The following is a 26,791-nucleotide window of genomic DNA, read 5'->3' as shown; positions in this document are numbered from 1 at the left end:
TTGTAAAGGCTACCATTTCGAGCTTTTAAGAGGACGGTTGCATCACCATTGGAAAAAGAATTATGGCGGTGTGACAATGAACATGGGAAGAATGTGATGGACGAGCTCTCCATACACTAGGGTGAAGCTATCCATCTCAACTCGAGCTTGGCTTAGCTTGGCTTAGAGGCAAGTAGTTCCATGATACATGTTGGAGAGGTAGGGAGACTATCCCTTCATAGCATAAGGTTTTTGATGGCTTTGTAAAGGTTTTGGCACTTTACAAAAAATAAACCACATGCCCAAGTCAATTTGTGTATTCACACGCTATTTGAAGGCATGTTTATGGGCGTCGATGGTGTTTAAAAGGTTGCTCAACCTCTTAAATTATTTATAAGCATGGAGAAAAAAAAACTTGCATATGGCTTGATCAAAATGCCTCGACTAGTTTCACACTCCGATCCGTGGCTGATCCCGTGAGTATACACGCACGCACCCGCGCGCGGAGACGGAGGGGCTTGAGCTGTGGAGTCTCTGTAAGCGTCCAGTGCGATCTAGGGTAGTTGGGAGAGATGGCGAGCCAAGACACAGGGAGCACAACGCTCATGGATCTCATCACGTCAGATCCGGGGCCTCTGTCTGGCAGCTCCTCCAACCTGCCCGCACTGGGCAAAGGGGTCCCCGAACCGCCCAAAGCCTCCAAGAAGCCTGGGTCCCTTCAGGTCCCCACCTCTGCAGAATCCTTGTCGCCAGCTAGGCTTCTCTCTCCGGTTAAAACTAGCCTCGGACCGCTGGCCAAAAAGAAGAAGGTATGAGATCCTTGATTCACTCTCTTTCTCTATGTGCTGATCACACATGTACATGTGCACATCACCTGCACCATAGTAGAAAATGCTTTACTGCACATCATCTGAACCATAGAACAAAAAGCTCTACTTCACAGTGTCTGCAACATAAACATATCCACGAGGACCCCCCCCCGGCCGGGCAACACACCCACCCACCAACCCTACCCCCCACCCCCACAAATTGAAAGAAAGAAAGAAAGTACTCAATACACCTGGGCGCAGGAACAAAATAGTAATCAATTGTTCCAATAGGATCAAATATTACAATAGGACCTCTGCTTTACCCTTCCAAATATTTGCCGCCAGTATCCCTTTACTAGAGATGACAAAGCTTTGAGGAGCTGGGTTGCATGGTGGTGTTGTCGCACAACATTGTTGATGAAGTTGGAGAGCACCAAAGATGACGTTCCATAATGTTCACACATTAGACTATGCAAATCCCCTCTCACAAGTTGTAACATGCGGAAGCTTCGGAAAAGGATCGGTAACTTCAATGCTCAGAAATCAGCACTCTTTTCTTGATGGAATTAACACACAAACTGAATGAATATGTGCAGAAAATAGAGAGAGAGAGGGAGAGATGGAGAGGACACAATATTGGGTCCCAAATACCCTCTGTAGGGCCCCCACCACGGATGGTGTATTTGCTTTATTAGAATGATGTGAATCTGAAAAGAAAATACAGAAAACCTTGACCTTTCTTGGCTGGGAATTCCCTGCCCTTGACCTGCAGTCGTTCACCCCTTTGCTTAGCACCTTCTTGGCTTGTCTAGCCCCTTTATACTTGAGCTCTTGGTGAGAAATGAGATGAACAAATGGGATTATGGACTCTCCTATTTATACTACTCTACCTAGAGCAGTTGGCCAGCTGAAGTCCAGGCAGTCAGCATTAAATGTCCCATGATTGAGTTTTTCAGCATTTAATGCTGAAAAAAATCACATAAATTGCTGCGCATTTTTTCCTAAATGGCTGGGCATTATGCGCATGCTTCTACATGGCTGGACAATGCTTTTGCAAACATCTTGATGGCTGGGCAGCCTGTATGGGCTGCCCCATACCTGCCTTACAGCCATACAAAGGCTGCATCTTGTGCATGTCTGCCTTTAGACTGCCCCTAGGGCTGTACTACAGCCCCTCCATGGCTAGTGGGTTCAACCAGGGCCTTCCTGGCCCTCATGGGGGTGGTTTCACACCATCCCCATTTCCACACAAAGACCCGGGGTAGCCCTATGGGCTGGCCCCTTGTTCTAAAAGTAAACCCTAACTAACTACTCAGTGATCTGGCATCCGGTACCATACCATATACACAGAATCACTGACATCATTCCAGAGGGAGACTCACAGCACAGACTGGCATTGTTTCATGTGCAAGACAGTGCACACCTGACCTTGGACTCATGTGCAGGACAATGCACACCTGACCGCGGCGGACGACTGAGATGGATCCCTGGCTGACTCGTTCCGGGCTCACATGGGACCAGTTCACCATCCTAGGTCCTGCACCTTCTGTACAGATATGTCTACGTGGCATCCAAGTGCGGGATGCACGTGACACAAGTAGGGTCTAAGAGGTTTTGAACTCACAACTTTTCCACTGAAAAATGTTGGACATGTCATCTCCAGCCCATTTTTCTCCATTTTATGCACCTTTTTTATCCAAATATTTATATGATGTAATGAGGGAATTTTTCCATATTTTTAAGCTATCTTAGCATTTTTAATGAGTCGTGGACATTTGCCCTCCAGGCCGACTGGCTCTACAGATATGTATATAAGCATGGACATTAATCATTCATAATCAATCAATACTTTTCAGTTTCTGGCTTGGTTGTCTACTCTCTCTTGTGTGATCACTATTTGCTTCCGCTTCATATTCACATATTCTCACATGGTATCAGAGATCTTGTGCTTCCAAAGATCAGCAAGAAGAGTTTTTAGCTTGCGTTTTTTTCTCCTTTGCTCCCTTGGTGGCTGCATTTTGGAGATGTACTTCGAGCACAAATCAACATTTTTCTGGCATTGATTCGGGGCTGTTTTTTGCCTCTTGGATAGCACTTCTTTGGTGCGTTTTGTATTTTGTCCCTATCGTGGACTAGTGGTTGCACCGTGCACTTGCTCCATTAGCCTCTCCCCCCCTTACTTCATCGCGCATGAGGTTGGCTCCTGTCTTCACCCGTGTGCCTTGATCTCCCGTAGGAGTACAGCTCTACATCTTTCTTTTACCTCACCTAGCGTCTAGGGAGGCCCTTAGATGGAACCAATTATCTTGATTGGGCACTATAAATGAAGACTCTCCTTTGGTATCATCGGCTATGGGGTATTGTGTCAAATGGTAGTCCAAGGTTTCTACAAGCAACAAAGGTAGCCATGGAGAATCAGCTCTCCAATCTGTAGATTGCTGATACTGTTAACATCATGGATTCTGTTACGGAGTTCATAACCATTCAGAGGCTGCTGGTATCTTTGGGGGGCAGAGCTACCCACGAGGACTTTCCTTGTCAAATTGCCCGAGACTTTCTTTACTTTTTGTGATTCTATATCACTTCTTTCTTCTACTCATAATCTACATACCATTAATGGCATGCTTCAGGATAGGGCCATGAGAAGAGACCAGCTAGGGTACTTTCGAGATGGTGAGACCCTTCTTCAAGCTAAGGGCAAAAGCAAATGGTAGTCCAAGGTTTCTACAAGCAACAAAGGTGACCACAAACCTGCCAACAAGGATGCTCATAAGGAGCTTACTTGTCATTATTGTGGTCTCAAAGGTCATATTTAGCCTGATTGTCGCAAGAAGAAGAGAGAAGGTAGTTTTGCTAAGAAACCCCCAATCAAACCTCTTCATTCACCAACCAAACTCAAAAATCCTCTTCCACCAAGGAGATTGTCTTCATCGGTATTGAGGAGCTTCCCTTAGGCTCTTCTGTTTCTTCCACCTCATGTCGCACGGATTGGGTGGTTGATAGTGGGTGTACTACTTGATAAAGTTGCACAAATGTGGAAGCAAAACATAGGAGAGAGGGAGAGCAAAGGAGAGAGAGACATCAAACAATGAAAATCATGTTATGTAGCAAGAGGCTTTTACAATGGCAATATTAGCTAGCAAATGGTGTAGAACATGTGCCTGTCAAATAGGTCAGATGATATGACAAGTGAATATGGGAGGGCCCCTTTATAGTGATGCAAGAAGGGAGCTCGCCGACTACTTATGGGAGCGGGCCGATCACCCACACCAACTAAAAAGGAAGAAAAATAGGATAAAACCCATAAATAGGCATTTCCCCAAATGCACTGAGATGCACAATTTCTAACACCCCCTCTGCAACTCAGTGTGTGCAAAAAAGTTTGAGGAAAATAAGCTGATGAAGATGCAACCATGGATGCTCCAGTATTGCGTAGTACCGGATACACCTCGGAAAGAGCACCCGCCAACCTGTTTCCTTGAAACAAAATGCCACCATGAACAACAATGAACTTTGCTTGGCTCCGAATTCCCACACAAGTGTGCAATGAACTCTAAGATTAAAATGATGAGTTGCTGGACACACTGCGTCCATAATCCCCAAGAGTGGACTGTGAACACATCACGTCCCAAAAACCTTGAACAATGAACTTGGAACTCATCCAGTCCATAATCTCTGCTACACCAAGCAATAGACGTGGAACACATCCAGTCCACAGCTCCAAAAAAATGAACTTGTCTCAGCAGATATTTTTAATGCTTGGAACTCCAACTCACGGTTCCCATGCACCATAAATGGAGCTACTACCAGTCCCCTCTCTCGCCCACAAGCCTCCTTTGGTTGGAAGCACATGGAGGAGAACTGTTTGTATAACTATAGAAGCTGACCAAAAAGATCCTCCTTGGCTTTTGTAGCCTTGGGGACACTAGAAGTATCAGAGTCATATCCTGTATATGATCATTAACCATCTTTGAAATCTTGGTCCTGGCTTGGGTTGTACCTTTGGTCTTGCAATCCTTGGCCAAATGAACCTGCTTTCCAGAAGAGTAGCAGTGATACCGTCCTGTCTGTTGCACTGTAGCAAGTGTCCGATCTTGTCCACTAGGAGGGAACCATAGTCACAAGGGACGGGGGACGGTGACGGGGGACGGGGACGGGGATGGGACGGGGGACGGCCATAAGTAGGGAACGGGGACGGGGGAGGGAACGGCACTCAAAAAATACTTTTTTTTAAAATTTTTCTACTCTGCACTTATTCTACTTTGGAAGTACATCAAAATGAGCACAAATTTACACTAAAATGGTAAGATTTTGAGTCATATTAATAATTAAGTAGATACAAAATGAGTCATGACTCAAGAGTCCTGACTCAGGAGTCGGGACTAAGCCTTAAAGGAGGCAAAATACAAGGACGGACTCAAATGAGTCAATGACAAAAAAGTGCTGAAGACTAGAGGCTAGAGGCTAGAGCTAAGTAGTAAGGCCCATGAATCATGATCCATGAATGATCATCCACGTGAAGTGCTCGCCTCATGGTCATGGGTAGCTTGTGCGGCTGCTGAAACCGGCCTCTGATAGAAAACCAGAGTGTGGTAGACTAGCAGTCACCCGTCCACTTGTAGTCTAGATGATAAAACAAAACAGATTGGAGCTAGAGTGCCCAAATCTGAAAACAAAGCGACACCTGTTGGCCCCAAAGCTTGGCGCCCCTTGCGGTATTTCTTTATTCAATTATAATAATATGAATGGCTGAGTACAACACAAAAATCAGCCAAGAGTTTACACCTGTATATCCAATCTGACGGCCCACAAATCCTTCTTAGCACAGAGGATCTATGCACACAGATCTGTGTCTCCAAATAACACACTGTGCCTCCCCCCCCCTGACCCCCACCAGTGTTCTGAGAGGCCGGCCGGCCTCTCTGAGCCCTCGGCGGGCTCTCCCCGCAGTTTTCTCCCCTCCCAGCCTCAACACCGACTTTACCCGCCGCAGTTCACTCCGCCTTGCCTTCATCATCCGAGCCCTCCCTCCACCCCCCCCCCCCCCATCTGCCTCTCCATAGCACTCTCGTGGTCGCCCAACAGCCCCTGACCCGGAGCGGGGGCAGCCGGCAAGATCTGTCCGTCACTTCTGATCAGCCAAGATCACTAAGCAGGCCAGCCATGGGCATACATCTGGCATAACTCAAGTGCATGATACATCATCTCAGCTCAAACATACATGCGCTGTCCAAACTCTGTCTCAACCCTTGTCAATCTGCCATACCCCTCCTCTCACAAGGGGCCAGATAACTCATATCTGCAACAGACATCAAGCAGTAGAAAGAGAGATAGATGAACAGAAACGGAGCTTACCAAATTCAGCTCGTGAAACAGCACTGGAGGAAGCAACAGCACCAATCTGTACTTGCAGGCACTTGTATCCACAACCCTGCTTCACACGTGCTTGTACTTGCCTGTACCCTCCTCCTGATGTTCACTCTTATGCTGTCCTTGAAAGTACAGATCTGAAAAACAGCCCCGTACCCGTCTGTACCACCTCGGGATACGTGCCAGGAGTTGTACTTGCACAAGCAGCCTGCTGTCCTGATTCTGGTCGCCTGAATCTGTGTAACCAGGCCTGTCCAGCACCTGTCTGCACCGCCTGCAGCAACTGTACTTGCTGTACCTGGCTGTCCGTACACTGTATGGCAGCCGTACAGTATGGTACTGGTTGTGTACTTGCTGGTACAGCCTGCACAGGACCTGTGCGCAGAGAATCCAGCAGAGAAAGAGTGCTTACAGCAGATTTCAGCAGCCGCCTGTGTGTAGCGTGGACCAAGAAAGAGCCTGCAGCCTGTCCGTACAGGCTGTACGGCTGGTTTGCACAGAGAAAACAGAAGCAAACAATCTCCAGCAGAGCCGCCGCCTCCTTCCACAGCTTTTCCACGCTTGTAATCTCACTTTTGCTCCACGACTCCCCCAAAAGGGAAGAGAGAGAGAGAGGAGAGAGAAACACTCCAAAAGTGGCTCCTCCCCAAAATAATCCCTAGGGCCCCAAACTTTAATTAGTTTCCCTAGGGCCACTAAGGCCTAGGGGCAAACTTTAATAAACATTAAAGTTTAATGTTTCTAGTTCCCCCCTTCACACCTAGGGATGTCCACACATCTTAAACTCTGTCCGGGCACCCCCCATGTGAATCATAAAATATTCTGACTCTGCAACCACCATGCCCACACTTGTACTGTTCCATTTTCACAGGGCCATGACATACCCCCCTCTTGAAAAATGGCAAGCGTCCTCGATTGCATTCTGGTGATGCATCAAAATATCCAAAGTGAAATATACAATATGGCAAGATCAGCGTCCCAATCTCTCTAAGCCATACACATGTATCAACATTCACTGCAAACCAATGGCATAGTAATAGTCCAAGTTGTATACCACTGTGAACTATACATATCGACAAAAATCTCATGTGACTAGTACACATATATCATAGAAGTCCCATAAACAGATGTACTGTCAGCCTCAGTACCTTCGGGTGAGATAAAAACTGCACCAAGTGACCTCTAGATGTCATCTGAGCCTGTCTGTATCAAGGGAGTGGAGGTGCTACCCCCCTTTTGAGCATCAGGTAATGCTCCAGACCCATAGTCTGCTGAACCTGAATGAGCCACAATAAGAGTCGGCTCTAACTCAAAGGCATCGAGATAAAGCTGCAAAACCTGAGGTGAATCTGTTAAGTCACCTTCCTCCATCCACTTCGCATCCATCGGTGAATAGTTCTTGAACTTCACAAGATAGCGACGGGAAACTTTACCTCGTACCTTCCTTTCTTTATGTGCCAGTATCTTCTCTGGAATCAGAACCTCATCAAGTTCCTCAACTTCCGGCTGAGCCTCATCTGATACATCCTCAGGCACATCCCCACGGAAAGGTCTAAGAAGACTCACGTGAAAAGCATTGTGAATCCTCCAGTGATCTGGTAACTTCAAACGATAGGTTACCTCACCAATCTTTTCCAAAACCTGAAAAGGCCCATAATATCGCATGCTCAACTTAGGGAATAAGCGCTCTTTACCCTTCATCTTCTTGAGTCTAGCCTTTTCAAAGCGCAAAAGAACCCAATCACCCAATGCAAACTGTAAATCACGTCTGTGACGGTCTGCGGCTTTCTTTTGCTTTTGCTGAGTTTTCTGGAGGGCCAACTAAACTCTCCGATAAGCTTCATCCAAGCTCTCCACATACTGATCAGCCTCAAAGATCTTTTCCTTTGTATGCAAAATGGGTGGAACCTTCTTCCCTCCTTCTACAATCTCAAAAGGCGCCTTGCCTGTCGAGCTATGTACAGTGTTGTTATACGCAAACTCCACTAAAGGAAGATACTTTTCCCATTGTTGCTTGTGCTCTGACACATAACACTTGAGAAGATCCAACACTGTAGAGTTAGCCTCTTCTGACTGACCATCTGTTTGTGGATGAAATGACGATGAAAACTTGAGAGTTGTACCCATGTTGTCAAACAACCCTCTCCAAAACAAACTCGTCATCCGTGGATCACGGTCACTAATGATAGACGTAGGCAAGCCATGATACTTGAAGATGTTCGCCATGAACAATTTCACCATATGATCCACTTTGATTGTCTTCCGCACGGGAATGAAATGAGCCTGCTTATTGAACCTGCATATGATTGTCCAGATGCCATCATTTCCCGTTTGTGTCCGTGGAAGATCAAATACAAAATCCATGGCAATGCTCTCCCAAGGTCTATCCGGAATAGGTAAAGGCTGTAATAACCCAGGTGTCTTCTGACGGTCAAACTTTACCTTCTGACATACGATGCATTGCCTCACAAAGGCATCAACATCTCTTCTCAAGGTTGGCCAATAAAAGAAAGTCTCCACTGCTTTGACCGTGGCGTCAATACCTCTATGACCTGCATACGGTGGAGCATGACTTTCAATCATAACCTTGAGTCGCAATGGCCTGGTAACACACAGTCTGCCATGCATCAATAAAAACCCATCTCTGAGAGTGTAGTGCTCATGCCGCTGACCCTCAGACATCTGATCATACAACCTTTCAAAATCCTCATCATGGGCATACTGCTCTTTCATTTCATCAAGCTCATGATGATAAGCAAGTGAAACTGCAGAGACCTGTGGCTTGCGTGACAAAGCATCTGCCACTACATTCTTTTTGCCTTCCACATGCACAATCTGGAAGTGAAACATTGACAAAAAGTTTGCCCAACGCATATGCTTCTCTGAAAGCTTAGTCTGCGTGGGGAAATAACGCAAGGTCTGATGATCTGTCTGCACAGTGAAATCAGCCCCAAGCAAGTAGTGTTTCCAAGTAGAAAGAGCGTGAATTACAGCCAACATCTCTTTCTCATACACCTGTAAATGCTTCTTAGCATCTTGCAAAACTCTACTCTCATAGGCTATGACATGTCCCTCTTGCATGAGAACTGCACCAATGCTACTTCCACATGCATCACACTGGACAACAAAAGCCTTTCGGAGGTCCGGTAACACCAATACTGGGTCCGAAGTAAGCTTTTCTTTGAGCTTTTTGAATGCTGTAATTTCCCGATCAGCCCATCTAAACGGAGTTGCCTTCTTCGTCAAAGCATGAAGAGGCGAAGCAATTTCAGCAAAGTGCCGTATGTAACGCCTGCAATAGGAACACAATCCTAGAAAACTGCGTACATCATGCACGGTCCTCAAAGCTGGCCAATTAAGTATTGCTTCCACCTTTGCTGGATCCATACGGACTCCATGACCAGACACAATATGCCCCAAGAAATGTATCTCCTGCAAAAAGAACTCTCTTCTTGCCACTAACCACCAACCTATGGTTTCTGAGTTCTGCAAACACAATGGCCAAATGCCTTCTATGCTCTTCCTCAGTTTGTGAATGTACAATCATGTCATCAAAGAATGTGCCCACAAACTCTCTATGAGGCCTGAAAATCCTGTCCATCATTCTGTTAAATGTGGCAGGCGCATTCGTCAAACCAAAGGGCATAACCAAGAACTCATACAACCCAAACGTGGTTCGGAATGCTGCCTTATGCACATCCTCGGGTCTAATGCGTATCTGATGATACCCGCTTTTCAAGTCAATACGACTGAAAACTGTGGAGCCCTGTAAGCGGTCCAAAATGTCATCGATCCTCGGTATGGGGAATCGATTCTTGATGGTATTCTTGTTCAGCGCCCTGTAATCAATACACATGCGCCAAGAACCATCCTTCTTCTGCACTAAGAGCACAGGTGAGCAAAAGGGTGATGAGCTAGGCTGAATCAACCCCTTATTTAGAAGCTCCTGCACCTGACTCATAATCTCTTCCTGTTGGGCTGCACTAACACGGTACAGCGGTCTATTCGGTGGAGTACTACCAGGAATCAGATCTATGGCATGATCTTTTGGCCTCTCAGGAGGTAATTCTCTTGGCAATGACTCGAAAAAACAGTCTTGAAACCCACTTAAGAAATCAGCCCTGTCCTTATCTAACATTGACAAATTAGACTTAGACTCATCATCCTGTGCATCCTTTACATAAATCAAATACGCGGAAAGATGCTTTTTCATTACTGATGAAATCGCCGAAGCGGATACAATAGGAACAGATTCCCCTTTGAGTTTTACATCCAATACATGCTCTTTCCCTCTATGAGTCAGAGTAATTTTCCTATTGTAAGTATCCACCACCGCATGTACCCTGTGGCACCATGGCATCCCCAACAAAACATCACAGCCATCCAAAGGCATGATGAAGAACTCCTCGCTGTCCACATAACCCTGCAAATGAAGCCGAAGCTTCCCAATGATAGGAGTAACGGGTTCTGCATACCCTGGACAAGCCATATTTGCCTCATGTAACGGCCCCATCTCCTCTGCGCGAATCCCCAATCGGCCAGCCAAATCTGGTGAAATGAAGTTGGCTCTAGCACCTGTGTCAAAGAAGATCAAAGCATTCTGATCTCTCACTTTGCCCCATGCCCTGCACAACTCTGTAACTTCACCACCTAGCTGCTCCCCCACAAGATCAGGAACTAAGCCTGCAGAAGGCTTTGGTTTCTTTGGCTTGGGCTCTCCTTTATTGTCAGGGTCCTTTTGGGACTTTCTTTTGGGACAATTGAATGACATATGCCCCTCTTCAGTACAGTAAAAACACTTTTGAGCATCTCTCAAAGCTTGTCTTTCCTCAGAAGTCCTCTTGGGCATTGGCAACTTCTTATACTTTGTCTCTGAAGACCCTTTAGCATCACGAGAAGCATGCCCAAATTTTTCAGCTTTCTTGCCCAATTTCTTACTGCCTTTAAATCCAGATGAACCACCTGTGAGTAACGCATTAGCTGTCATAGCATTTTCAATCATCTGTGACATGTTCGTTACTCTTGTCTTTATACAATAATCTCGTACCTCTTTGGGCAGCCCACAACAATATTTCTCAACCTGCTCAGATAATGGCACGGCACGATAAGAAGTCACTGGGAGTAAAGCTTCCCAAAACTTCTTGTTATAATCCTCCAAACTATCACACTTTGAAGCATCCAGCTTGTGTCATGCGGTCATAACATCCACCTCAAATGTAGATGTGAGCCATACGGAAGAGAAAACCTGTTTAAATTGGACCCATGAAGTGGGTGCTATGCCCTGCAAAAGAAGAGTAGACCACCACTGCAAAGCATTGCCCTTGAGAAAAGTGGCAGCTTTCCTCACCTTAGAGGACTCTGTGTAATTCCCACCAGAAAAAGCAGCATCAAACTGCTGTAAAAAGGTAAGTGCTTTAAGTTTATCCTTGGCCCCACTGAAAGTGTCAAACTTCACTGCAGCTCCCCCTTCCTTGTAATCCTTCGCCTTTCCCATAGGCGTTAGATTATCATATGGAAGTGGTTTCGCAAGATTGCTGCCCCCAACATTCATACCCATCATTGGGTCAACATTTCCCATTCCCACACCAGGCATACCATACATCCCAGCCATGTTTCCAAACATTCCATTATGCATACTTGGCTGCATACCACCAAACATATTGCCTTGCATCCCAGGTTGCATGCTTCCAAACATATTTCCTTGCATACTGGACTGCATACCACCATACATATTCCCTTGCATGCCAGGCTGAAAATTGGCTCCAAAAGGCCCATACATACCCATGCCTCCCTGAGGGTATCCCCCAGTCATGGATTGGAACACCGAGCCACCACCAAAATAACCTGGATGCATATTCTGCTGAGGAAGCAGCTTGGGCGGGTGCCCGTAATGGTGTTACGGAGTATTTATGGTGATTTTCGCTTTAAGATAGAGTGCGGTAGACTAGCAGTCACCCGTCCACTTATAGTCTAGATGATGAAACAAAACAGATTGGAGCTAGAGTGCCCAAATCTGAAAACAAAGCGACACCTTGCGGTATTTCTTTATTCAATTATAATAATATGAATGGCTGAGTACAACACAAAAATCAGCCAAGAGTTTACACCTGTATATCCAATCTGACGGCCCACAAATCCTTCTTAGCACAGAGGATCTATGCACACAGATCTGTGTCTCCAAATAACACACTGTGCCTCCCTCTGATCAGCCAAGATCACTAAGCAGGCCAGCCATGGGCATACATCTGGCATAACTCAAGTGCATGATACATCATCTCAGCTCAAACATACACGTGCTGTCCAAACTCAGTCTCAACCCTTGTCAATCTGCCATACCCCTCCTCTCACAAGGGGCCAGATAACTCATATTTGCAACAGACATCAAGCAGTAGAAAGAGAGATAGATGAACAGAAACGGAGCTTACCAAATTCAGCTCGTGAAACAGCACTGGAGGAAGCAACAGCACCAATCTATACTTGCAGGCACTTGTATCCACAACCCTGCTTCACATGTGCTTGTACTTGCCTGTACCCTCCTCCTGATGTTCACTCTTATGCTGTCCTTGAAAGTACAGATCTGAAAACAGCCCCGTACCCGTCTGTACCACCTTGGGATACGTGCCAGGAGTTGTACTTGCACAAGCAGCCTGCTGTCCTGATTCTGGTCGCTTGAATCTGTGTAACCAGGCCTGTCCGCACCTGTCTGCACCGCCTGCAGCAACTGCACTTGCTGTACCTGGCTGTCCGTACACTGTACGGCAGCCGTACAGTATGGTACTGGCTGTGTACTTGCTGGTACAGCCTGCACAGGACCTGTGCGCAGAGAATCCAGCAGAGAAAGAGTGCTTACAGCAGATTTCAGCAGCCGCCTGTGTGTAGCATGGACCAAGAAAGAGCCTGCAGCCTGTCCGTACAGGCTGTACGGCTGGTTTGCACAGAGAAAACAGAAGCAAACAATCTCCAGCAGCCGCCGCCTCCTTCCACAGCTTTTCCACGCTTGTAATCTTACTTTTGCTCCACGACTCCCCAAAAGGGAAGAGAGAGAGAGAGGAGAGAGAAACACTCCAAAAGTGGCTCCTCCCCAAAATAATCCCTAGGGCCCCAAACTTTAATTAGTTTCCCTAGGGCCACTAAGGCCTAGGGGCAAACTTTAATAAACATTAAAGTTTAATGTTTCTAGTTCCCCCCTTCACACCTAGGGATGTCCACACATCTTAAACTCTGTCCGGGCACCCCCCATGTGAATCATAAAATATTCTGACTCTGCAACCACCATGCCCACACTTGTACTGTTCCATTTTCACAGGGCCATGACAGCTGCCAAAGAAGCATCAAGCTCATCCTCAGTCTCATCCTCACTGGCATGCTGCTTCTGCACCTCATCCTCCCGTTGCTCTTCTTGTTGACTCACTTTGTCGGCGCCACCCGTTCGCCGGTACGGGCAAAGCTTGCATACCCATGGCCGAGAACCGCCTCCATGAATGGATGTGGTGTAGTTTACCTCCTCCCACCATGTCCATCCCGTTGTCCTTCTACGAGAAGCCCCGGCACGTGAGGAGGATGCCATGGTTGAAGATGGCTTGACTCTTGAGCCTTGAGGAATGAGAGAGAGAGAGAGAGAGAGAGAGCCTTGAGGAATGAGAGAGAGAGAGAGAGAGAGAGCCTAGAGGCTTGGAAGTTGGAAGACTCAGGAGGCTTGAGGGAGAGGTGAGAGCCTAGGCCCTAGAGCTTGGAACTTGGAAGTTGGAAGAGAGAAGATTCAAGAAGCTTGAGCCTTGAAAGCTTGAGCAATGAGCCTTGAGAGTTATGAACTTGTGTGTGCTTGTAGCCTTGTAGAGGTGGGCTCTTATATAGATAGGCAAGAGAGAGAGAGGAAAGCCTCAAGGGCAAGAGAGAGAGAGAGAGAGGGCCAAGGCCCAACAGCCATAAACGGCTAGAAGAGCCCAGGCCCAACAGCCATAAACGGCTACGAAGGGGCAGGCAGGCGCAACGGCCAGAAACGGGCGCAGGCGCAGGCGCAACGGCTCTCTGCCGTCCCCGCACAGGCCGTCCCCGACAGCCGTCCCCCGTCCCTGTGCCGTCCCCGGTTTGAAACGCCCGTCGGGGGACGTCCGTCCGTCCGTCCCCGTCCGTCCCCGTCCCTGCGCCGTCCCGTATCGGCGTCCCTGCGTTCCTAGGCTCCGTCCCCGCCGTCCCCTGTGACTATGGAGGGAACCTTACCTGCTCTTGAGAAACAAGGATAGATGCCTCCTCCAAGAGGAACCCATATCCATGGCAATAGCACACCTTTGCAAGCAAGCCACTGATGATCTGAACACTAATCTCCAACACTTCTCCAACGAAACGAGGTACGAGGAACAAGCAGCCCCTTCTCAAAACTTAGAGAGAAAGGGGCTGGACAGTAGCAAACAGCCCACCAAAACTTGCTGGAAAACACCCACAAAGGAGGTAGATCTGGAACCGGCCTTGAGTAGAAACCAAAGTGCGGTAGACTAACTGTCGCACAAACACAGATGTAAATCAGCAGAGAAAACAGAAAAAAGGGAGCTAGAGTGCTCCTACAAGAAAACGACACTCGTTGGCCCCAAACCTTGCCACCCCTTTCGGTATTTCTTTATTTACATTCAAGGAAGAGTCCAACTCAGTACAACATGGCCCATGTCACACACGGGCATGTGTATACGGAACCAATTCACTAGCAAAACAGCATACATACATCAACCATTCCTAACATATACATGATTACCATCATTGTGAAACGTTACAAGAGCATATACATACTGTAAACATAAACCAACTTGCACATGACACAGCACTAGGGGCTGAAGTTGGGCCAGCCCCCCCTTGAGGTATCTTTATTACCAACAGAAGTATTTATATGTACAAGATTCGGGTGCCCGGAGAGTACACACTCATCCGGCCGACACCAGATTTATCCAACTGTGGAAACATAGGTAAACACATTACCTGCAACTCCTCGGTCACCAATTCAGCACTAATTATATATCCCAAGTAATGTACCTGGAACAGATAAAATTCTGACTTCTTTTCATTGACGTAGAGCTCGTTGCTTTCCAGCAACTTAAGGACTTTCTCCACATCAATGTCATGCCGCTCAACTGTAGCTGAAAATATGAGTATGTCGTCCAGAAATATGAACACACACTTTCCAATCAAATCCCGGAAAATACGCATCATCATGCGGTTAAATGTAGGTGGGGCGTTCGTCAAACCAAATGGCATGACCACAAATTCATAGTGGGCCCGTTCTGTACAGAAGGCTGTCTTGGGGATGTCCCCCTCTACGATCCGTACCTGGTGGTACCCACTCTTTAAATCCAGTTTGGAGAACACCATTGCTCCATTCAGCCTCTCGAGAATATAGTCAATTGGAGGCCATCGGGAATCTGCTCTTGATAGTCAGCTTGTTGAGTGCACGATAATCGACACACAACCTGGAAGACCCGTCTTTCTTCTTGACAAACAAGATCGGTGCTGCAAATGGCGACACACTGGGGCGAATGAAGCCAGCTTGCAACAATTCTTGGAGTTGGCGGTCCATCTCCGATTCCATTGCCTTGGAAAGGCGATACGGAAACTTGCTCGGGGGTTCCGAGTCTGGGAGGAGGTCAATCCTGTGATCCTCCAGTCTGGACGGGGGGAGCTGGGGAGGGAGGCTGTCCCGAAGAAAAATCTTCTGGAACTTTTCATGAAGAACCGAGTACTTCTCGGAAGCACTGGCCACCGTCTGGGCTGTCTGGATGTAAATCATCGCACACTGTGCGCCTTTCCTGACTGCTCGCTTAGCCTGCAAGTGGCTTATGAGCGGAAAGTTTGGAATACCTGGCTCACACTTAATGGTCACCGGGGTGTTTGACACATTTCGATTGATCGGGAACGTGTGCTTGTCCCACTTGACATCAAGAAGAAACTTGTGAAACCATTGGATACCCAAAATTATGTCTGCTCCTACAAGAGGGGCAACCATAAAGTTATGCACAAACTCTATGCCCTGAATTACTAACTTAGCACCTAGAGCTTCATACTTGACGCTCGTCATACCTGTGCTAAAACCCTCAACTTGTTTGTCCACCGGAGTCAACTCGAAACGCGCACCCCTAGTTGCGTGTTCCGTGACCACATCCTCCGTGCTGCCGCTGTCAAACAAGACAACGACTCTCTGGCCACCTATGTAGCCAAAGGACTTGAGCAATTCGTTGCGCTCATACTCCTGGTCATGGGCGCCCTTCTGCTTATCTTCGAGCTCCTGGCTAATAATTGCTCCAACTGAAGCACCGGGGGTTGAAGAACTAGGGGTAGCCGCTGGGGTCTGTGTGGGAGCTGAGCTCACCACGGAAGCTGTGGAGGCGGCGGTGGCATTTAGAGGTTTCTTCGGACAATCCCGAGAAGTATGTCCTTTTGTATGACAAAAGAAACATCTATCCTCCTTCTTGTACTGAGAAAGCTCCTCAGCACTCAACTTGCCACCTGTCTTGCTTGCCTCCGCTTTTTGGTCTGGAGTAAGCTTAGACGCATTGTTCGAGTCTTGGAGCCAGAGGCTCCCGGGCTCTGTCCTGGGGAAGACCTTGTCTGGTTCTGGCTTTTGCCCCCCGAGGTGTTAGCCCTGGGGGAAGCCGGCTGGGAAGTCTTGGGCTTGCCACCATTGTGTTTCATTTTTGCACTCTGCGCAAGCGAGAGTGCGTCCTCAAAGGTGGCTGGCCTAAACATACGCACCTCCCATTGGATTTGTGTGTCCAGGCCATACAAAAACTGCCCTTTCTTGTCCGTATCAGATAAGCCTAATTGTAGACACAAGGTCAAAATTTTATTGGCAAGTTGAAGGACTGGTTGCGCGTTCTGACGCACTCCCCTGAACTCGTCTTCGAGTCGCTCAAGGTAGTGGGGTGGTAGAAACCGCTGCTTAAGGTCGCGGACGAACTCGTCCCACACATAAGTTGCCATACCTGCTCTGCTGTGGGCATGAGCCCACTGAGTCACCAAGGAATGGCCTCACCTTCCAAGTACCAACTAGCTAAGATCACTTTGTCAGTATCTGTTTTCCTAACTGCGGCAAAGTAAGCTTCAAATTGATGTAACCATGAATAAAGAGTTGTGGGATCGAGTTTACCATTATACTTCTGAAATTCATTTTCTCGGGAAAATGATTCGAGGGCGCCGTTGGTGTCAATCTGGCATCCAAAGCTCGGAGGTAACGCTCGTGTTCCACGCGTCGCATGGCGTCGTCTTCTCGTTGTCGGATCTCCAATGCACGCATCTGCATCTCAAGCAAGGAGCTTGGCTGCGGCTGTGACCCCGCGAGAGGGTCCCTGTGACGAGGATCTGGTATCTGGGATACGGAAGGAGAGGGAGGAGGAGATGGAAAACGCGACGCTGGAGGGCGGGTACGCTCCTCCAGAGCCAAGATCCGCACTTTCTGCTCATCCAACTTGGCTGTCTGTTCTGCGAGTGCTTGCATCATCTGCTGGAACATGTTTGTGACACTCAAGCCGGGTGCCCTAGCTGGGCTGCCTGGTGCACTCTGGTCCCATGGTTCTGGTTCTCTCTCATCGCCGAAGCTCGCCATAGCGGGAAAATGCAATTCCTTTCCGGAACGCAATCTGACCATCCACTATCTGTGTGGGAGACTTCCGGAGGCTAAAAACCAACCGTCCTTCGAGGGACAGGAGTCACTCCGAAAGGGGTAGTCCACCGGCGTCTAAAAAGCAACCACACGAGCGAGAATTTTTTTTTGGTTTTCTTTGCTGAATCTTTGTCCTTGAAGTAGGCTCTGATACCACTGTAGTATGCGGAAGCTTCGGAGAAGGATCGGTACTTCAAAACTCAGAAATCAGCACTCTTTTCGCGACGGAAATTAACGCACAAACTGAAAGGAGATGTGCAGAAAATAGAGAGAGAAGGGGGAGATGGAGAGGACAGAGTATTGGGTCCCAATTACCCTCTGTAGGGCCCCCACCACGGATGGTGTATTTGCTTTATTAGAATGATGTAAATCTGAAAACAAATACAGAAAACTTGACCTTTCTTGGCTGGAAAATCCTGCCCTTGACCTGAATCCTTCACCCCTTTGCGTTAGCAAGCCCTGGGCTGTCTTGGCCCCTTGGTTTGCTTGAGCACTTGGTGAAAAATGAGATGAATGATGGGATTGTGGAGCTCTACTATTTATACTACCCTTCAGGGGCCGTCGGCCAGCATAAGAGCAGGCGGCCAGCATAATATTCCCACGACTGAGTATTTTCAGCATTAAATGCTCAAATAAATCCCAATAAATGCTGCGTAAATTCCCTAGCAAGCTGGGGAGGCAGGCGCTTGCTTCTAGAAGGCTGGGCATAGCCTTGGCCCACAATCCATGGGCTGGGCAGCCTGTATGGGCTGCCCCATACTTGCCCTACAGCCCTATGAAGGCTGTAACCTCCTGAAAATGGCCTTAATTCTTGCCTTAGGGCTGTCCCACAGCCCTTCCATGGCTGGTGGGTCCAGCCTGGGCCTTATTGGCCCACATGGGGATGGTTTCACACCATTCCCATGCCCATACTAAGCTCCGGGGTAGCCCTATGGGCTGGCCCCTTGTCCTAAACATAATCTACTCAATGATCTGGCATCCGGTACCATACCAGATACACAGAACCACTGACATCATTCTAGAGGGAGACTCACAGCGCGGACTGACACTGTTTCATGTGCAGGACAGTGCACACCTGACCTTGGACTCATGTGCAGGACAATGCACACCTGAACTCGGACGACTGAGATGGATCCCTAGCTGACTCGTCCCGGATTGGGCTCACATGGGACCAGTTCACCATCCCAGGTCCTGCACCTTCTGTACAGAAATGTCTACGTGGCATCCAAGTGCCGGATGCACGTGACATGACATCTCTCCAGTTATACAACGTAGATATTGGGATAGGCTTTGGCATTCATACAGAAGGAGCCAGATCTCTCATTTCTTTTGGTTATTTTTACATGTTGGTCTCCCCGCTAATCAGTGGAGATTGGTTTTCAGTGTAGCAAATTCCTGCCCGAGATGTGTGGCAAATTTTAGACTGTACAACATTGTTTATGGGGATGTAGCATTGCACAGTGTATTTGGGGTTCTATAGCCCAACTTATGGGCAAATTGAGTGGCTGCACCATGCATGTTACTTGGGAGGCAGGTGCTTTGCTTTCCGAGTTTGGTTTGTAGCTTTTCTACAATGGCAGTGATACAGACACTGCTATTTTCATTCGTAGAGGTGTTGCCCAACATTATTTGTTGCAGGATGTCCCTCACTCTCATTATGCAGCCCCCAGACAGATTATCGACACCAGTTGGGAGATTGTTGCCAGTATTACAGCATGGTAGATCTGGAGAGCTAGATGCACGGAGGCGATTGAGGGTGTCTAGATTTTTGAGTCTCAATGCATTAGCACTATAAGGGGTGATATCATCCATACTCTCATGGCTACTTGGGCTCGTATTCAGGGGTCCTCTCGTTTCGCGCAAGCAAAGCACGTTGTATTTATGCAGGAGTGGGACCATGGCATTTTCTTTTCCTCTAGTCCCATAGGTCTTTCATGGCACCATGATGCTCCTTAGTGGTTGAGATCACCTTACGTATTGGGGTGTTTCTATTCTATTTGTGATTGTTGTATGCCTTTTTTCATACTTAATAGAAGTCTCTTTCTTGATTTTTTTTTATTTTTTTATTTTGTTATTTTGTTATTTTTTAAAGGACATGTATCCCACTTAAAAAGGTATGAAACATTTCTAAAACATTTATGAAACGCATTGCATGGAACGCCTCGTAATGATGTGCTTGATAGCTGACTGTAGAAGGCTGAATGATTGATGATTGAAGAGGAGGGGCGGGGGTGATGGGCTGGGGGGCTATTAGTTTTTTATTTATTTTAAACATTCATTTTCTTTAGAGGTACTTATTGTATTTAATCCAGCCCTTGGATTTGCTGGTCGGTTGATCAGCCCACTCCGTGGCCAAACTAACCTGTTCAGAGGTGTCGGCCTACTACCTAGACTTGTTTGACCTCGCCAAGTTGGCCATCCCCACATATGACAGATGCCCGGTGGCGGTCATACACCAACTTTGCTAATCCTGAGTGTATTTTGCAGGTGCGTCACACCCTTTTAAAAGATGGGAAACACCATGACCGGTTCCTTATCATGTCATATGGAATTTAGGATTGGTAAACGTTTTGGAACTTGCTTAACATATTGCCCTATATGCGTGCAACATCGTTATGATTTGATGGAACATTACTAATTTTAGATTGTTAAAAGACTTGCTCACACTCTAAACGACACAATTGACTTTTGTGAGACCATATGGCTTAAGATTAGAAGATGTATGGAGAACAAATGGTTCACAAGCTGGAGATGGCTCTTGGAAGCAAATGAGCAAGGTCAAAGTAGGAGAACAAATGGAAGAGGGAGGGATATAGGCTTTAGGATGAGAAAAGAAAGAAAGTTATATTAACATTTACGAGGCCAAATCAGCCCTTGAGACCAAGACTAACACGTATTGAGTGGTATTACTGTGATAAAAGATGTAGAAGGCATCTCAAAGTCCTACTAAATAACATTTAATTTCTAGTCTCTCCCTTCTGTGTCCATCAATCATCTCAAAGTCCTACTAAATAACATTTAAAGAACTCAAATTTCTAGTCTCTGCATTCTGTGTCCATCAATCATTAGAGCAAATAGGGTGGTTACATGGTCGTCCGTTAATGGTGATGAGCCTTCTCTTTGGGCACTGGTGATGTGAGTAGGGATCTGATAGATAATAATGTAGTCTGTGCTATACATGATGGAGTTGATGATTTTAACCTTTTTGCGAGTAGACTCCCATGGAGTCAAGATCGCACTTTGATTTTTGTTAAGCTAGGGAAATAAATTGAACTTCCCATTGGCATACGTAAGACCCTAACACTGCTGAACTTACAACTTTTAAAATGCTAAAGTTTTCCTATGTTGGTTATCCCCAAGAGAGTTCCTGATTTCTATCTAGGTGCAAAGGTATGTTTTTGAGTGCTGATGGCTTCTGTGCTGATATGCAGCCCGTGTCTTATTCTCAACTTGCCAGAAGCTTGCACGAGTTGGCAGCAGCATCTGATCAGGTCTCTTAAAAGCCAGTTTATACCGCTTTCCAGCCATTGCTTTGTTTCCAAGTGTTTTGACTTTTAACTGTTTAAATGATTGCTGCAGAAAAGTTCTTCAAGCCAGCTTGTGCATCAAATATTCCCAAAGCTGGCTGTTTACAACTCTGTTGACCCATCTCTGGCCCCATCCTTATTGATGGTAATGCCTTTTCAAGCACTGCACCATGATCTTCACATATTAGAGCATATAGTCCAACTTGCAAGTTAATGATGTAATAAGCCACTTTCAAGCATCAGATCAGTGTTTTCGGGCTGGATACAGAATTGTCCCCTCCTGTCAACCGGGGGCCATCCTGGCTGTGTGTCAGAATGGACACTGGATATGCAATGTTGCCTGTTCAACTCCCTGCATGTCCCATGGATATGGACGTTTCTGTATCCAGCCTCAATGTAAACTGTTGAACTAGTATGCGGTTTTTAAGTAACAGACTTGCTTACAGACCGTAGTCTGTTTGGTCCCTGTGATTGTTGTGAGAACCTGGTTCCCTTTTGCATGCAGTTACACCAGCAGTGTGAAGACAGACATGTTCTGCGATATGTGTATTATTATCTTGCTCGCATTCTTTCTGACAGTGGAGGTCAAGGTGTAGCACCGGGCGGTGGAATTTCGACTCCCAATTGGGATGCACTTGCTGATCTCAATGCAACTGGAGGAGTCACAAGGGCTGACGTTGTGCCTCGAATCATAGACCAGTTGACAAAAGAGGCTGCGAATGCTGATGTGGAAGGTATTGCTTTCAAACTTCTCTTTTTTTCTGAGCACCTTGCTTCCGTAGTCTCATTGTGCTATGGCCAACGTGATCTGGTGTGGTGAGGGGAAGAATTTTGCTAGTGAATCACACCTCGTGAGCAGGCCAAGAAGAATCTGATTTGCACGCAGTATACCTTATATTGTTTAATTTCCATATATTGGGTAGACGATGAGAATTTACATGTCGCCCCAGTCTGGAGCGGGTACTAAAAGTGGAATTTGTCACCATTTGGCCGCCCATTTGGTCCATCTCCATTTTTGGTGCCACTTCTATGGGACTGTCACTCCATAGAGTGGCTAGATTTGTGCCATGTTCACATGAGGTCAGGGTTTCTTCAAGACAGGTAAGGGAAAGGAAGGCAAAGAAGCCAGAGAGATCGGAAGATCATCAGATTGACATCATGGCAGGAAGTTCGACAAATGGTTTGCATTGGTGCTTAGCCCATTGCATGTTTCGACAAATAAAGCCATGGGATCTTTGTGGACCAAAGCTGAAACAGAATCCTTTTGAAGCATTGAGACTTTATGCTAGCAAAGGACCAGTGTTGGATATTCTAGACCTTTTTTTGTGGTTGAACATGATGAGATTGCATTGGAGCAGTCTTGAACGAAGCAAGCCATGTTGTGGCCGATGAATGTCAAATCCAACAAGGAAGCAAATGCATTATCTCGGAGACCCTTGAGCCATGCGGTTTCTATGGGTTACCATATGGATTTCACTTTGATGAAGGATCCTTATGCTACCAAAGAGGATTTCAAAGATGTTTTGAAACAGATTGCAGAATAGAAATTTAGTGACTTTTTATGTCATCAAGAAGGGTTTTCTTATGATACAAACCCGAAAATAGGCTTTAGCAGTTTTAACTCCTTTGGCTTCAGTGGCTCAATCCTTGATGAAATCTGCTAACATTTGAGCCCTTCTTTGCTCCTGTTCTCTTTTGGTTCTCCAAGAAATAAGTTCTTCGTCTTTGAGAGGTCGTCTGAACCGCTGAAAATCATGACTCTGATGTCATGGCCGCGGTTCCCATCAAGAATTTCTGTAACAACCTCATGGTTGTTCCCTTCATGAGGCCCATGGTCTCCCTTTGCTCTCGACATGGCTCTATCACCCCGAGAAAGTTTCTTCAAGAAAAATCCTGCTTTGATACCACTGTAAGTCCAACGGGGCGTGCAGTGACAGACTCAACCACGTGTCCAAGAGATAAAAATATAAAGAGAGAGAGGGGAGAGAAAAGAGAATGGGGGTCTATACACCACATTGAGCGGGGAACAGGCCCCGCCCCCTTTCAGGAATTTATTCAGGAACAATCCACGGGCACGCTGGCCAGGATCAATACAATCAATGAATACAAAACAAACAAATATGCTGATGTATGATATCCTAGTCTATGTCGACGCACAAGATCTCTGATGTCGAGCACACCACGGGGATGACCCACAAGTATCTCTCACCAGTTAGTACCAGATCCAATATCCAAATCCAATGGATCCCAAGTCCAGTGAATCCAAATCCAAGTCCAAGTCCTAGTCCAAAGTCCAAGCTCCATGTTTAAGCTCTGTGTTCCATGTTCATGTCCAAGCTTCATACCCAAGCTCTATGTCCAAGTTCTTCATGTCTATGCTCAAGTTCAAGCTTCCATGTCCAAGCTTCATGTTCCATGTCCAAGCTCTAAATCCACTCGCTCATCCCATGAATAATCTCCACAATTCTTATTACCTTGTCGATGATGAAAACCCTAGAGAAGCTCTTTCTGGCAAGAAAACTGATATAAAACTTGTTTTAATGGTTTTGCCCGTACAGTCCATACAGTTGTATGGACCCGTACAATCGCATGGAAATATGGTGACGTGGCACTGCAGTTGCTGGAGGCGCTCTGAAATCAGCGCGGGTAGCGATGAAAAACTCCACGATTTGGTTCATAGATGATGAAGAAGAAGATAATCTTCACGTTTGAACGAAGATGGCAACGCGATGAAGAGGTTCTTCTTCAACTTGATGCTCAAGAGAGGCTCATGCTTCTTTTATACTTGGGGAAGCCTTGCTTTTTGCCAAAAAGTAATGCTTTTGCTTTGCTTTTGTCTTTTTATTAAATATTATTAATAATAACCAAAGTTCTTGATTTGTGCTTTTACAACTTCAGGGCCTTGCTTTTTGGCCCTAGAGCTGCTTATTGAGAATGCGGCTTTTAGCTTTTTGGTCCGGCTTAGTCTCCTCTTTCCAATGGTGCCCTTGGCTCGTGGTGGTCAACCTTGTTTGACTTTTTGCTTTTTCTTGTTTTTTGACCAAGAATGGTGCTTTTTCTTAATCAATCCTCATGGACCCTGTTCCCATGTCTTCTTCCACCTGTCTGGTGTCCGGGCATGGATTTCATTATGTGAATAGAGCTAGGATGGCCAAATAGTTACACAGTGAGATTTGGGAAAACTATAGCCTATTGAGGCTGCATGACAACACTCAATAGGTGAGCATATTCAACAACAAAACACGGCAAAAGGGCGTCTCCAAGGGGGTGCTACAGGCCGGCGAGTTCGTGGACAGAGGAGGGAGATCGGGTAGCGTTTTATACATCTGGGTGTATGTGGCTTCTGTGAGTGAGTTGGCTACACCCTACCTTCCTCCATACGCACAAGGATGAAACCTTCGCCTGATCCTTCAAAGGTGTGTTTGTTTTCTTCGATTACATTTGTGGCAGGTTCAGAACATGGAGTTTCGGCAAGTATGGTCCACCAACGTCGATCTTTACAAGAGCATAGTGGCATCATATAGGATAGAGAGGAGTGAGGACTTTATCCAACTGTTAGGGAACAAGTTGGCAGATTGACCGACAAGAGATCCAAGCAAGAAAGGTAGCACATAGAGTGGTAAGGAAGTGGTATCGATGACGGAGTCACGAAGAAAGGGACATATTCTGGAGGATAAGCCCAAGGAGAAAACACTACAAGGCTTGAAGGTGATCGAGATAGATGGAGGTTCTAGAGCCCATTCCAATTTCCGAGGACAAAGAGGAGTCATCATGTTAGTAATACATGGTAGATTAGGTCATCTCTCTACTGTGTATTGAGCATGAAGAAGCAACAGTTTGTGCATGGGTTTAAGTCTCTGATTCGGTACTAATGGCAATCAATCAATTCATAAACTTGCCGTAAGTACCGGCTGTCCCAAATATTGAGACGGTAGAAGTCACATGTACTTGCCCGAAGAGGTGCCTTTGCAGACTGCGTGGTAGTATCGTTCACGACATCATAAGTAGATGACATGGTTGCGGATTGGCCACCAAAAGCATCCACATGAACTCCCAAAGTTGAATTTTGGAGGCCCTTAAGTATGCCCAAAACAGCCCCCAGCTGTGCTGGTCAGCTTGTCCATTCATAAACTATATTTTAAACTTGCCAAAGGTTTCAGACCAGATCGTGTCCATACCTGGCTGTAACTTTGCCTTCCAGCCGTCGGTTCCCAAACCTTTGGTGCATGACTAGATCAAGTTTAGTTGCATAGGGACATGCTGCATGGGATTGAGGTTGGAAGCATTTTGTTGGGAGGCTTGACGTTGTTCCTCACTTTGGCACAATGACGTCCCTGAAGAATTACTTCTGTTTTTGTGGGGTCTCCTTGATTTGACCAAATTATACTTTCTTGATGTCCATTCCTTGTGATGTAAGATGGGTGCTTGTGGAACTGTGTTTATGTATTTATTGGATTGCGATTAGCACCTAATCAAAGACTCAAACCTGTTGGATATCATGGTGGCTCATATGTATCAAGTTCCATGGACGGTTGGACTAAGGGAAAGTGCTCAATCCAGTGGAAGTTGGTCATCCGCAGGTTTCTTTGTGGGTTTTTGTGCAGAATTTGAGCCTTTGTAGAGGATGCAAAGTGGTATGGCAGTGTTTGGGATCTTGGGTATCGTGGATGAACTTTGGTTGGGTCTTGTCCTTTTATGGAAGGGCACTTTATATGGACAGTGTGCAGTTGAGGACACAATGCAAGTAGGGGAGAATGTGACACACCTACGAGTATGCAGGCAGGGGCAGACATCAGATAGCAGCCGACGGGCAATGCCAATTAGCGTAGGTGACGTGTGGCACTGCCATGTGGTAGTGATGATGTGGCAGTGGTGACATGACAGTTGGGTAGAGCTGGCCGACAACAATACTATTGGCTGACTAGGAGAATTGGTGTGTATATATACGTGGGTAGCCAAATTGTCATATTCATCTTTCCTCAGTGTTGCACTTCACAGAGTGTTTCTTTGTAGGTGAAGTGCTAGCCAGGATTGTATAGGAGGTCTCAGGGCGGTTATTAGACGTCTATATTCTCAGCCACATCTTGTACTTGAAGAATTTCAGTTGCACTACTTCTTTCTTGTACATAATATAGAGCAGTAGTTTAGGATTCGTGTGTGTGCTATATGTGTGATTCCGCCACACTCATCTTTCTATCTTTGGAAAACCCTAGCACATAGGTGCAAGTGTTCTACAATGCATGTGACACAAATAACCCAAGTACGAGGGCTGGTTGCCCAGCACCATGACCTGCTTTTCCTTATTAACTCCCACAAGTGGATACACTTGTTTGCCCATCACTGACCAACTCCTGGCCCAGCCGGTCCACATGTAGGTTCCTATGTCCTATTGGCTTGGCCGTCTAAAATGGTGCCCAAATCACTCCAAAGTGGTCAGCCAGATCTGTAGGGGTTGTGTGTGTCAG

The 26,791-nt window shown here is 46.5% G+C and overlaps 1 protein-coding gene across 1 annotated transcript in view; it reads left to right on the top strand.

Moving 5' to 3' along the window:
• Positions 1-293: 293 nt before the first annotated feature.
• LOC147639834 (SH3 domain-containing protein) overlaps positions 294-26,791 on the top strand; it is a 65,236-nt gene continuing 38,738 nt past the window's right edge. The window contains exons 1-4 of the mRNA XM_086774553.1: positions 294-788; positions 21,231-21,290; positions 21,379-21,471; positions 21,832-22,060. Coding sequence (XP_086630679.1) covers positions 552-788; positions 21,231-21,290; positions 21,379-21,471; positions 21,832-22,060 — 619 coding nt within the window. The 5' untranslated portion in view covers positions 294-551. The remainder of the gene's footprint in view (positions 789-21,230; positions 21,291-21,378; positions 21,472-21,831; positions 22,061-26,791) is intronic.

This window comes from Cibotium barometz, chromosome 3 (genome assembly GCF_041138505.1).
Source record: "Cibotium barometz isolate CiBa-2024 chromosome 3, ASM4113850v1, whole genome shotgun sequence".
NCBI lineage: Eukaryota > Viridiplantae > Streptophyta > Polypodiopsida > Cyatheales > Cibotiaceae > Cibotium > Cibotium barometz.
The sequence above is the reverse complement of the archived record's forward strand: the minus strand, read 5'-3'. Positions and strand labels throughout refer to the sequence as shown.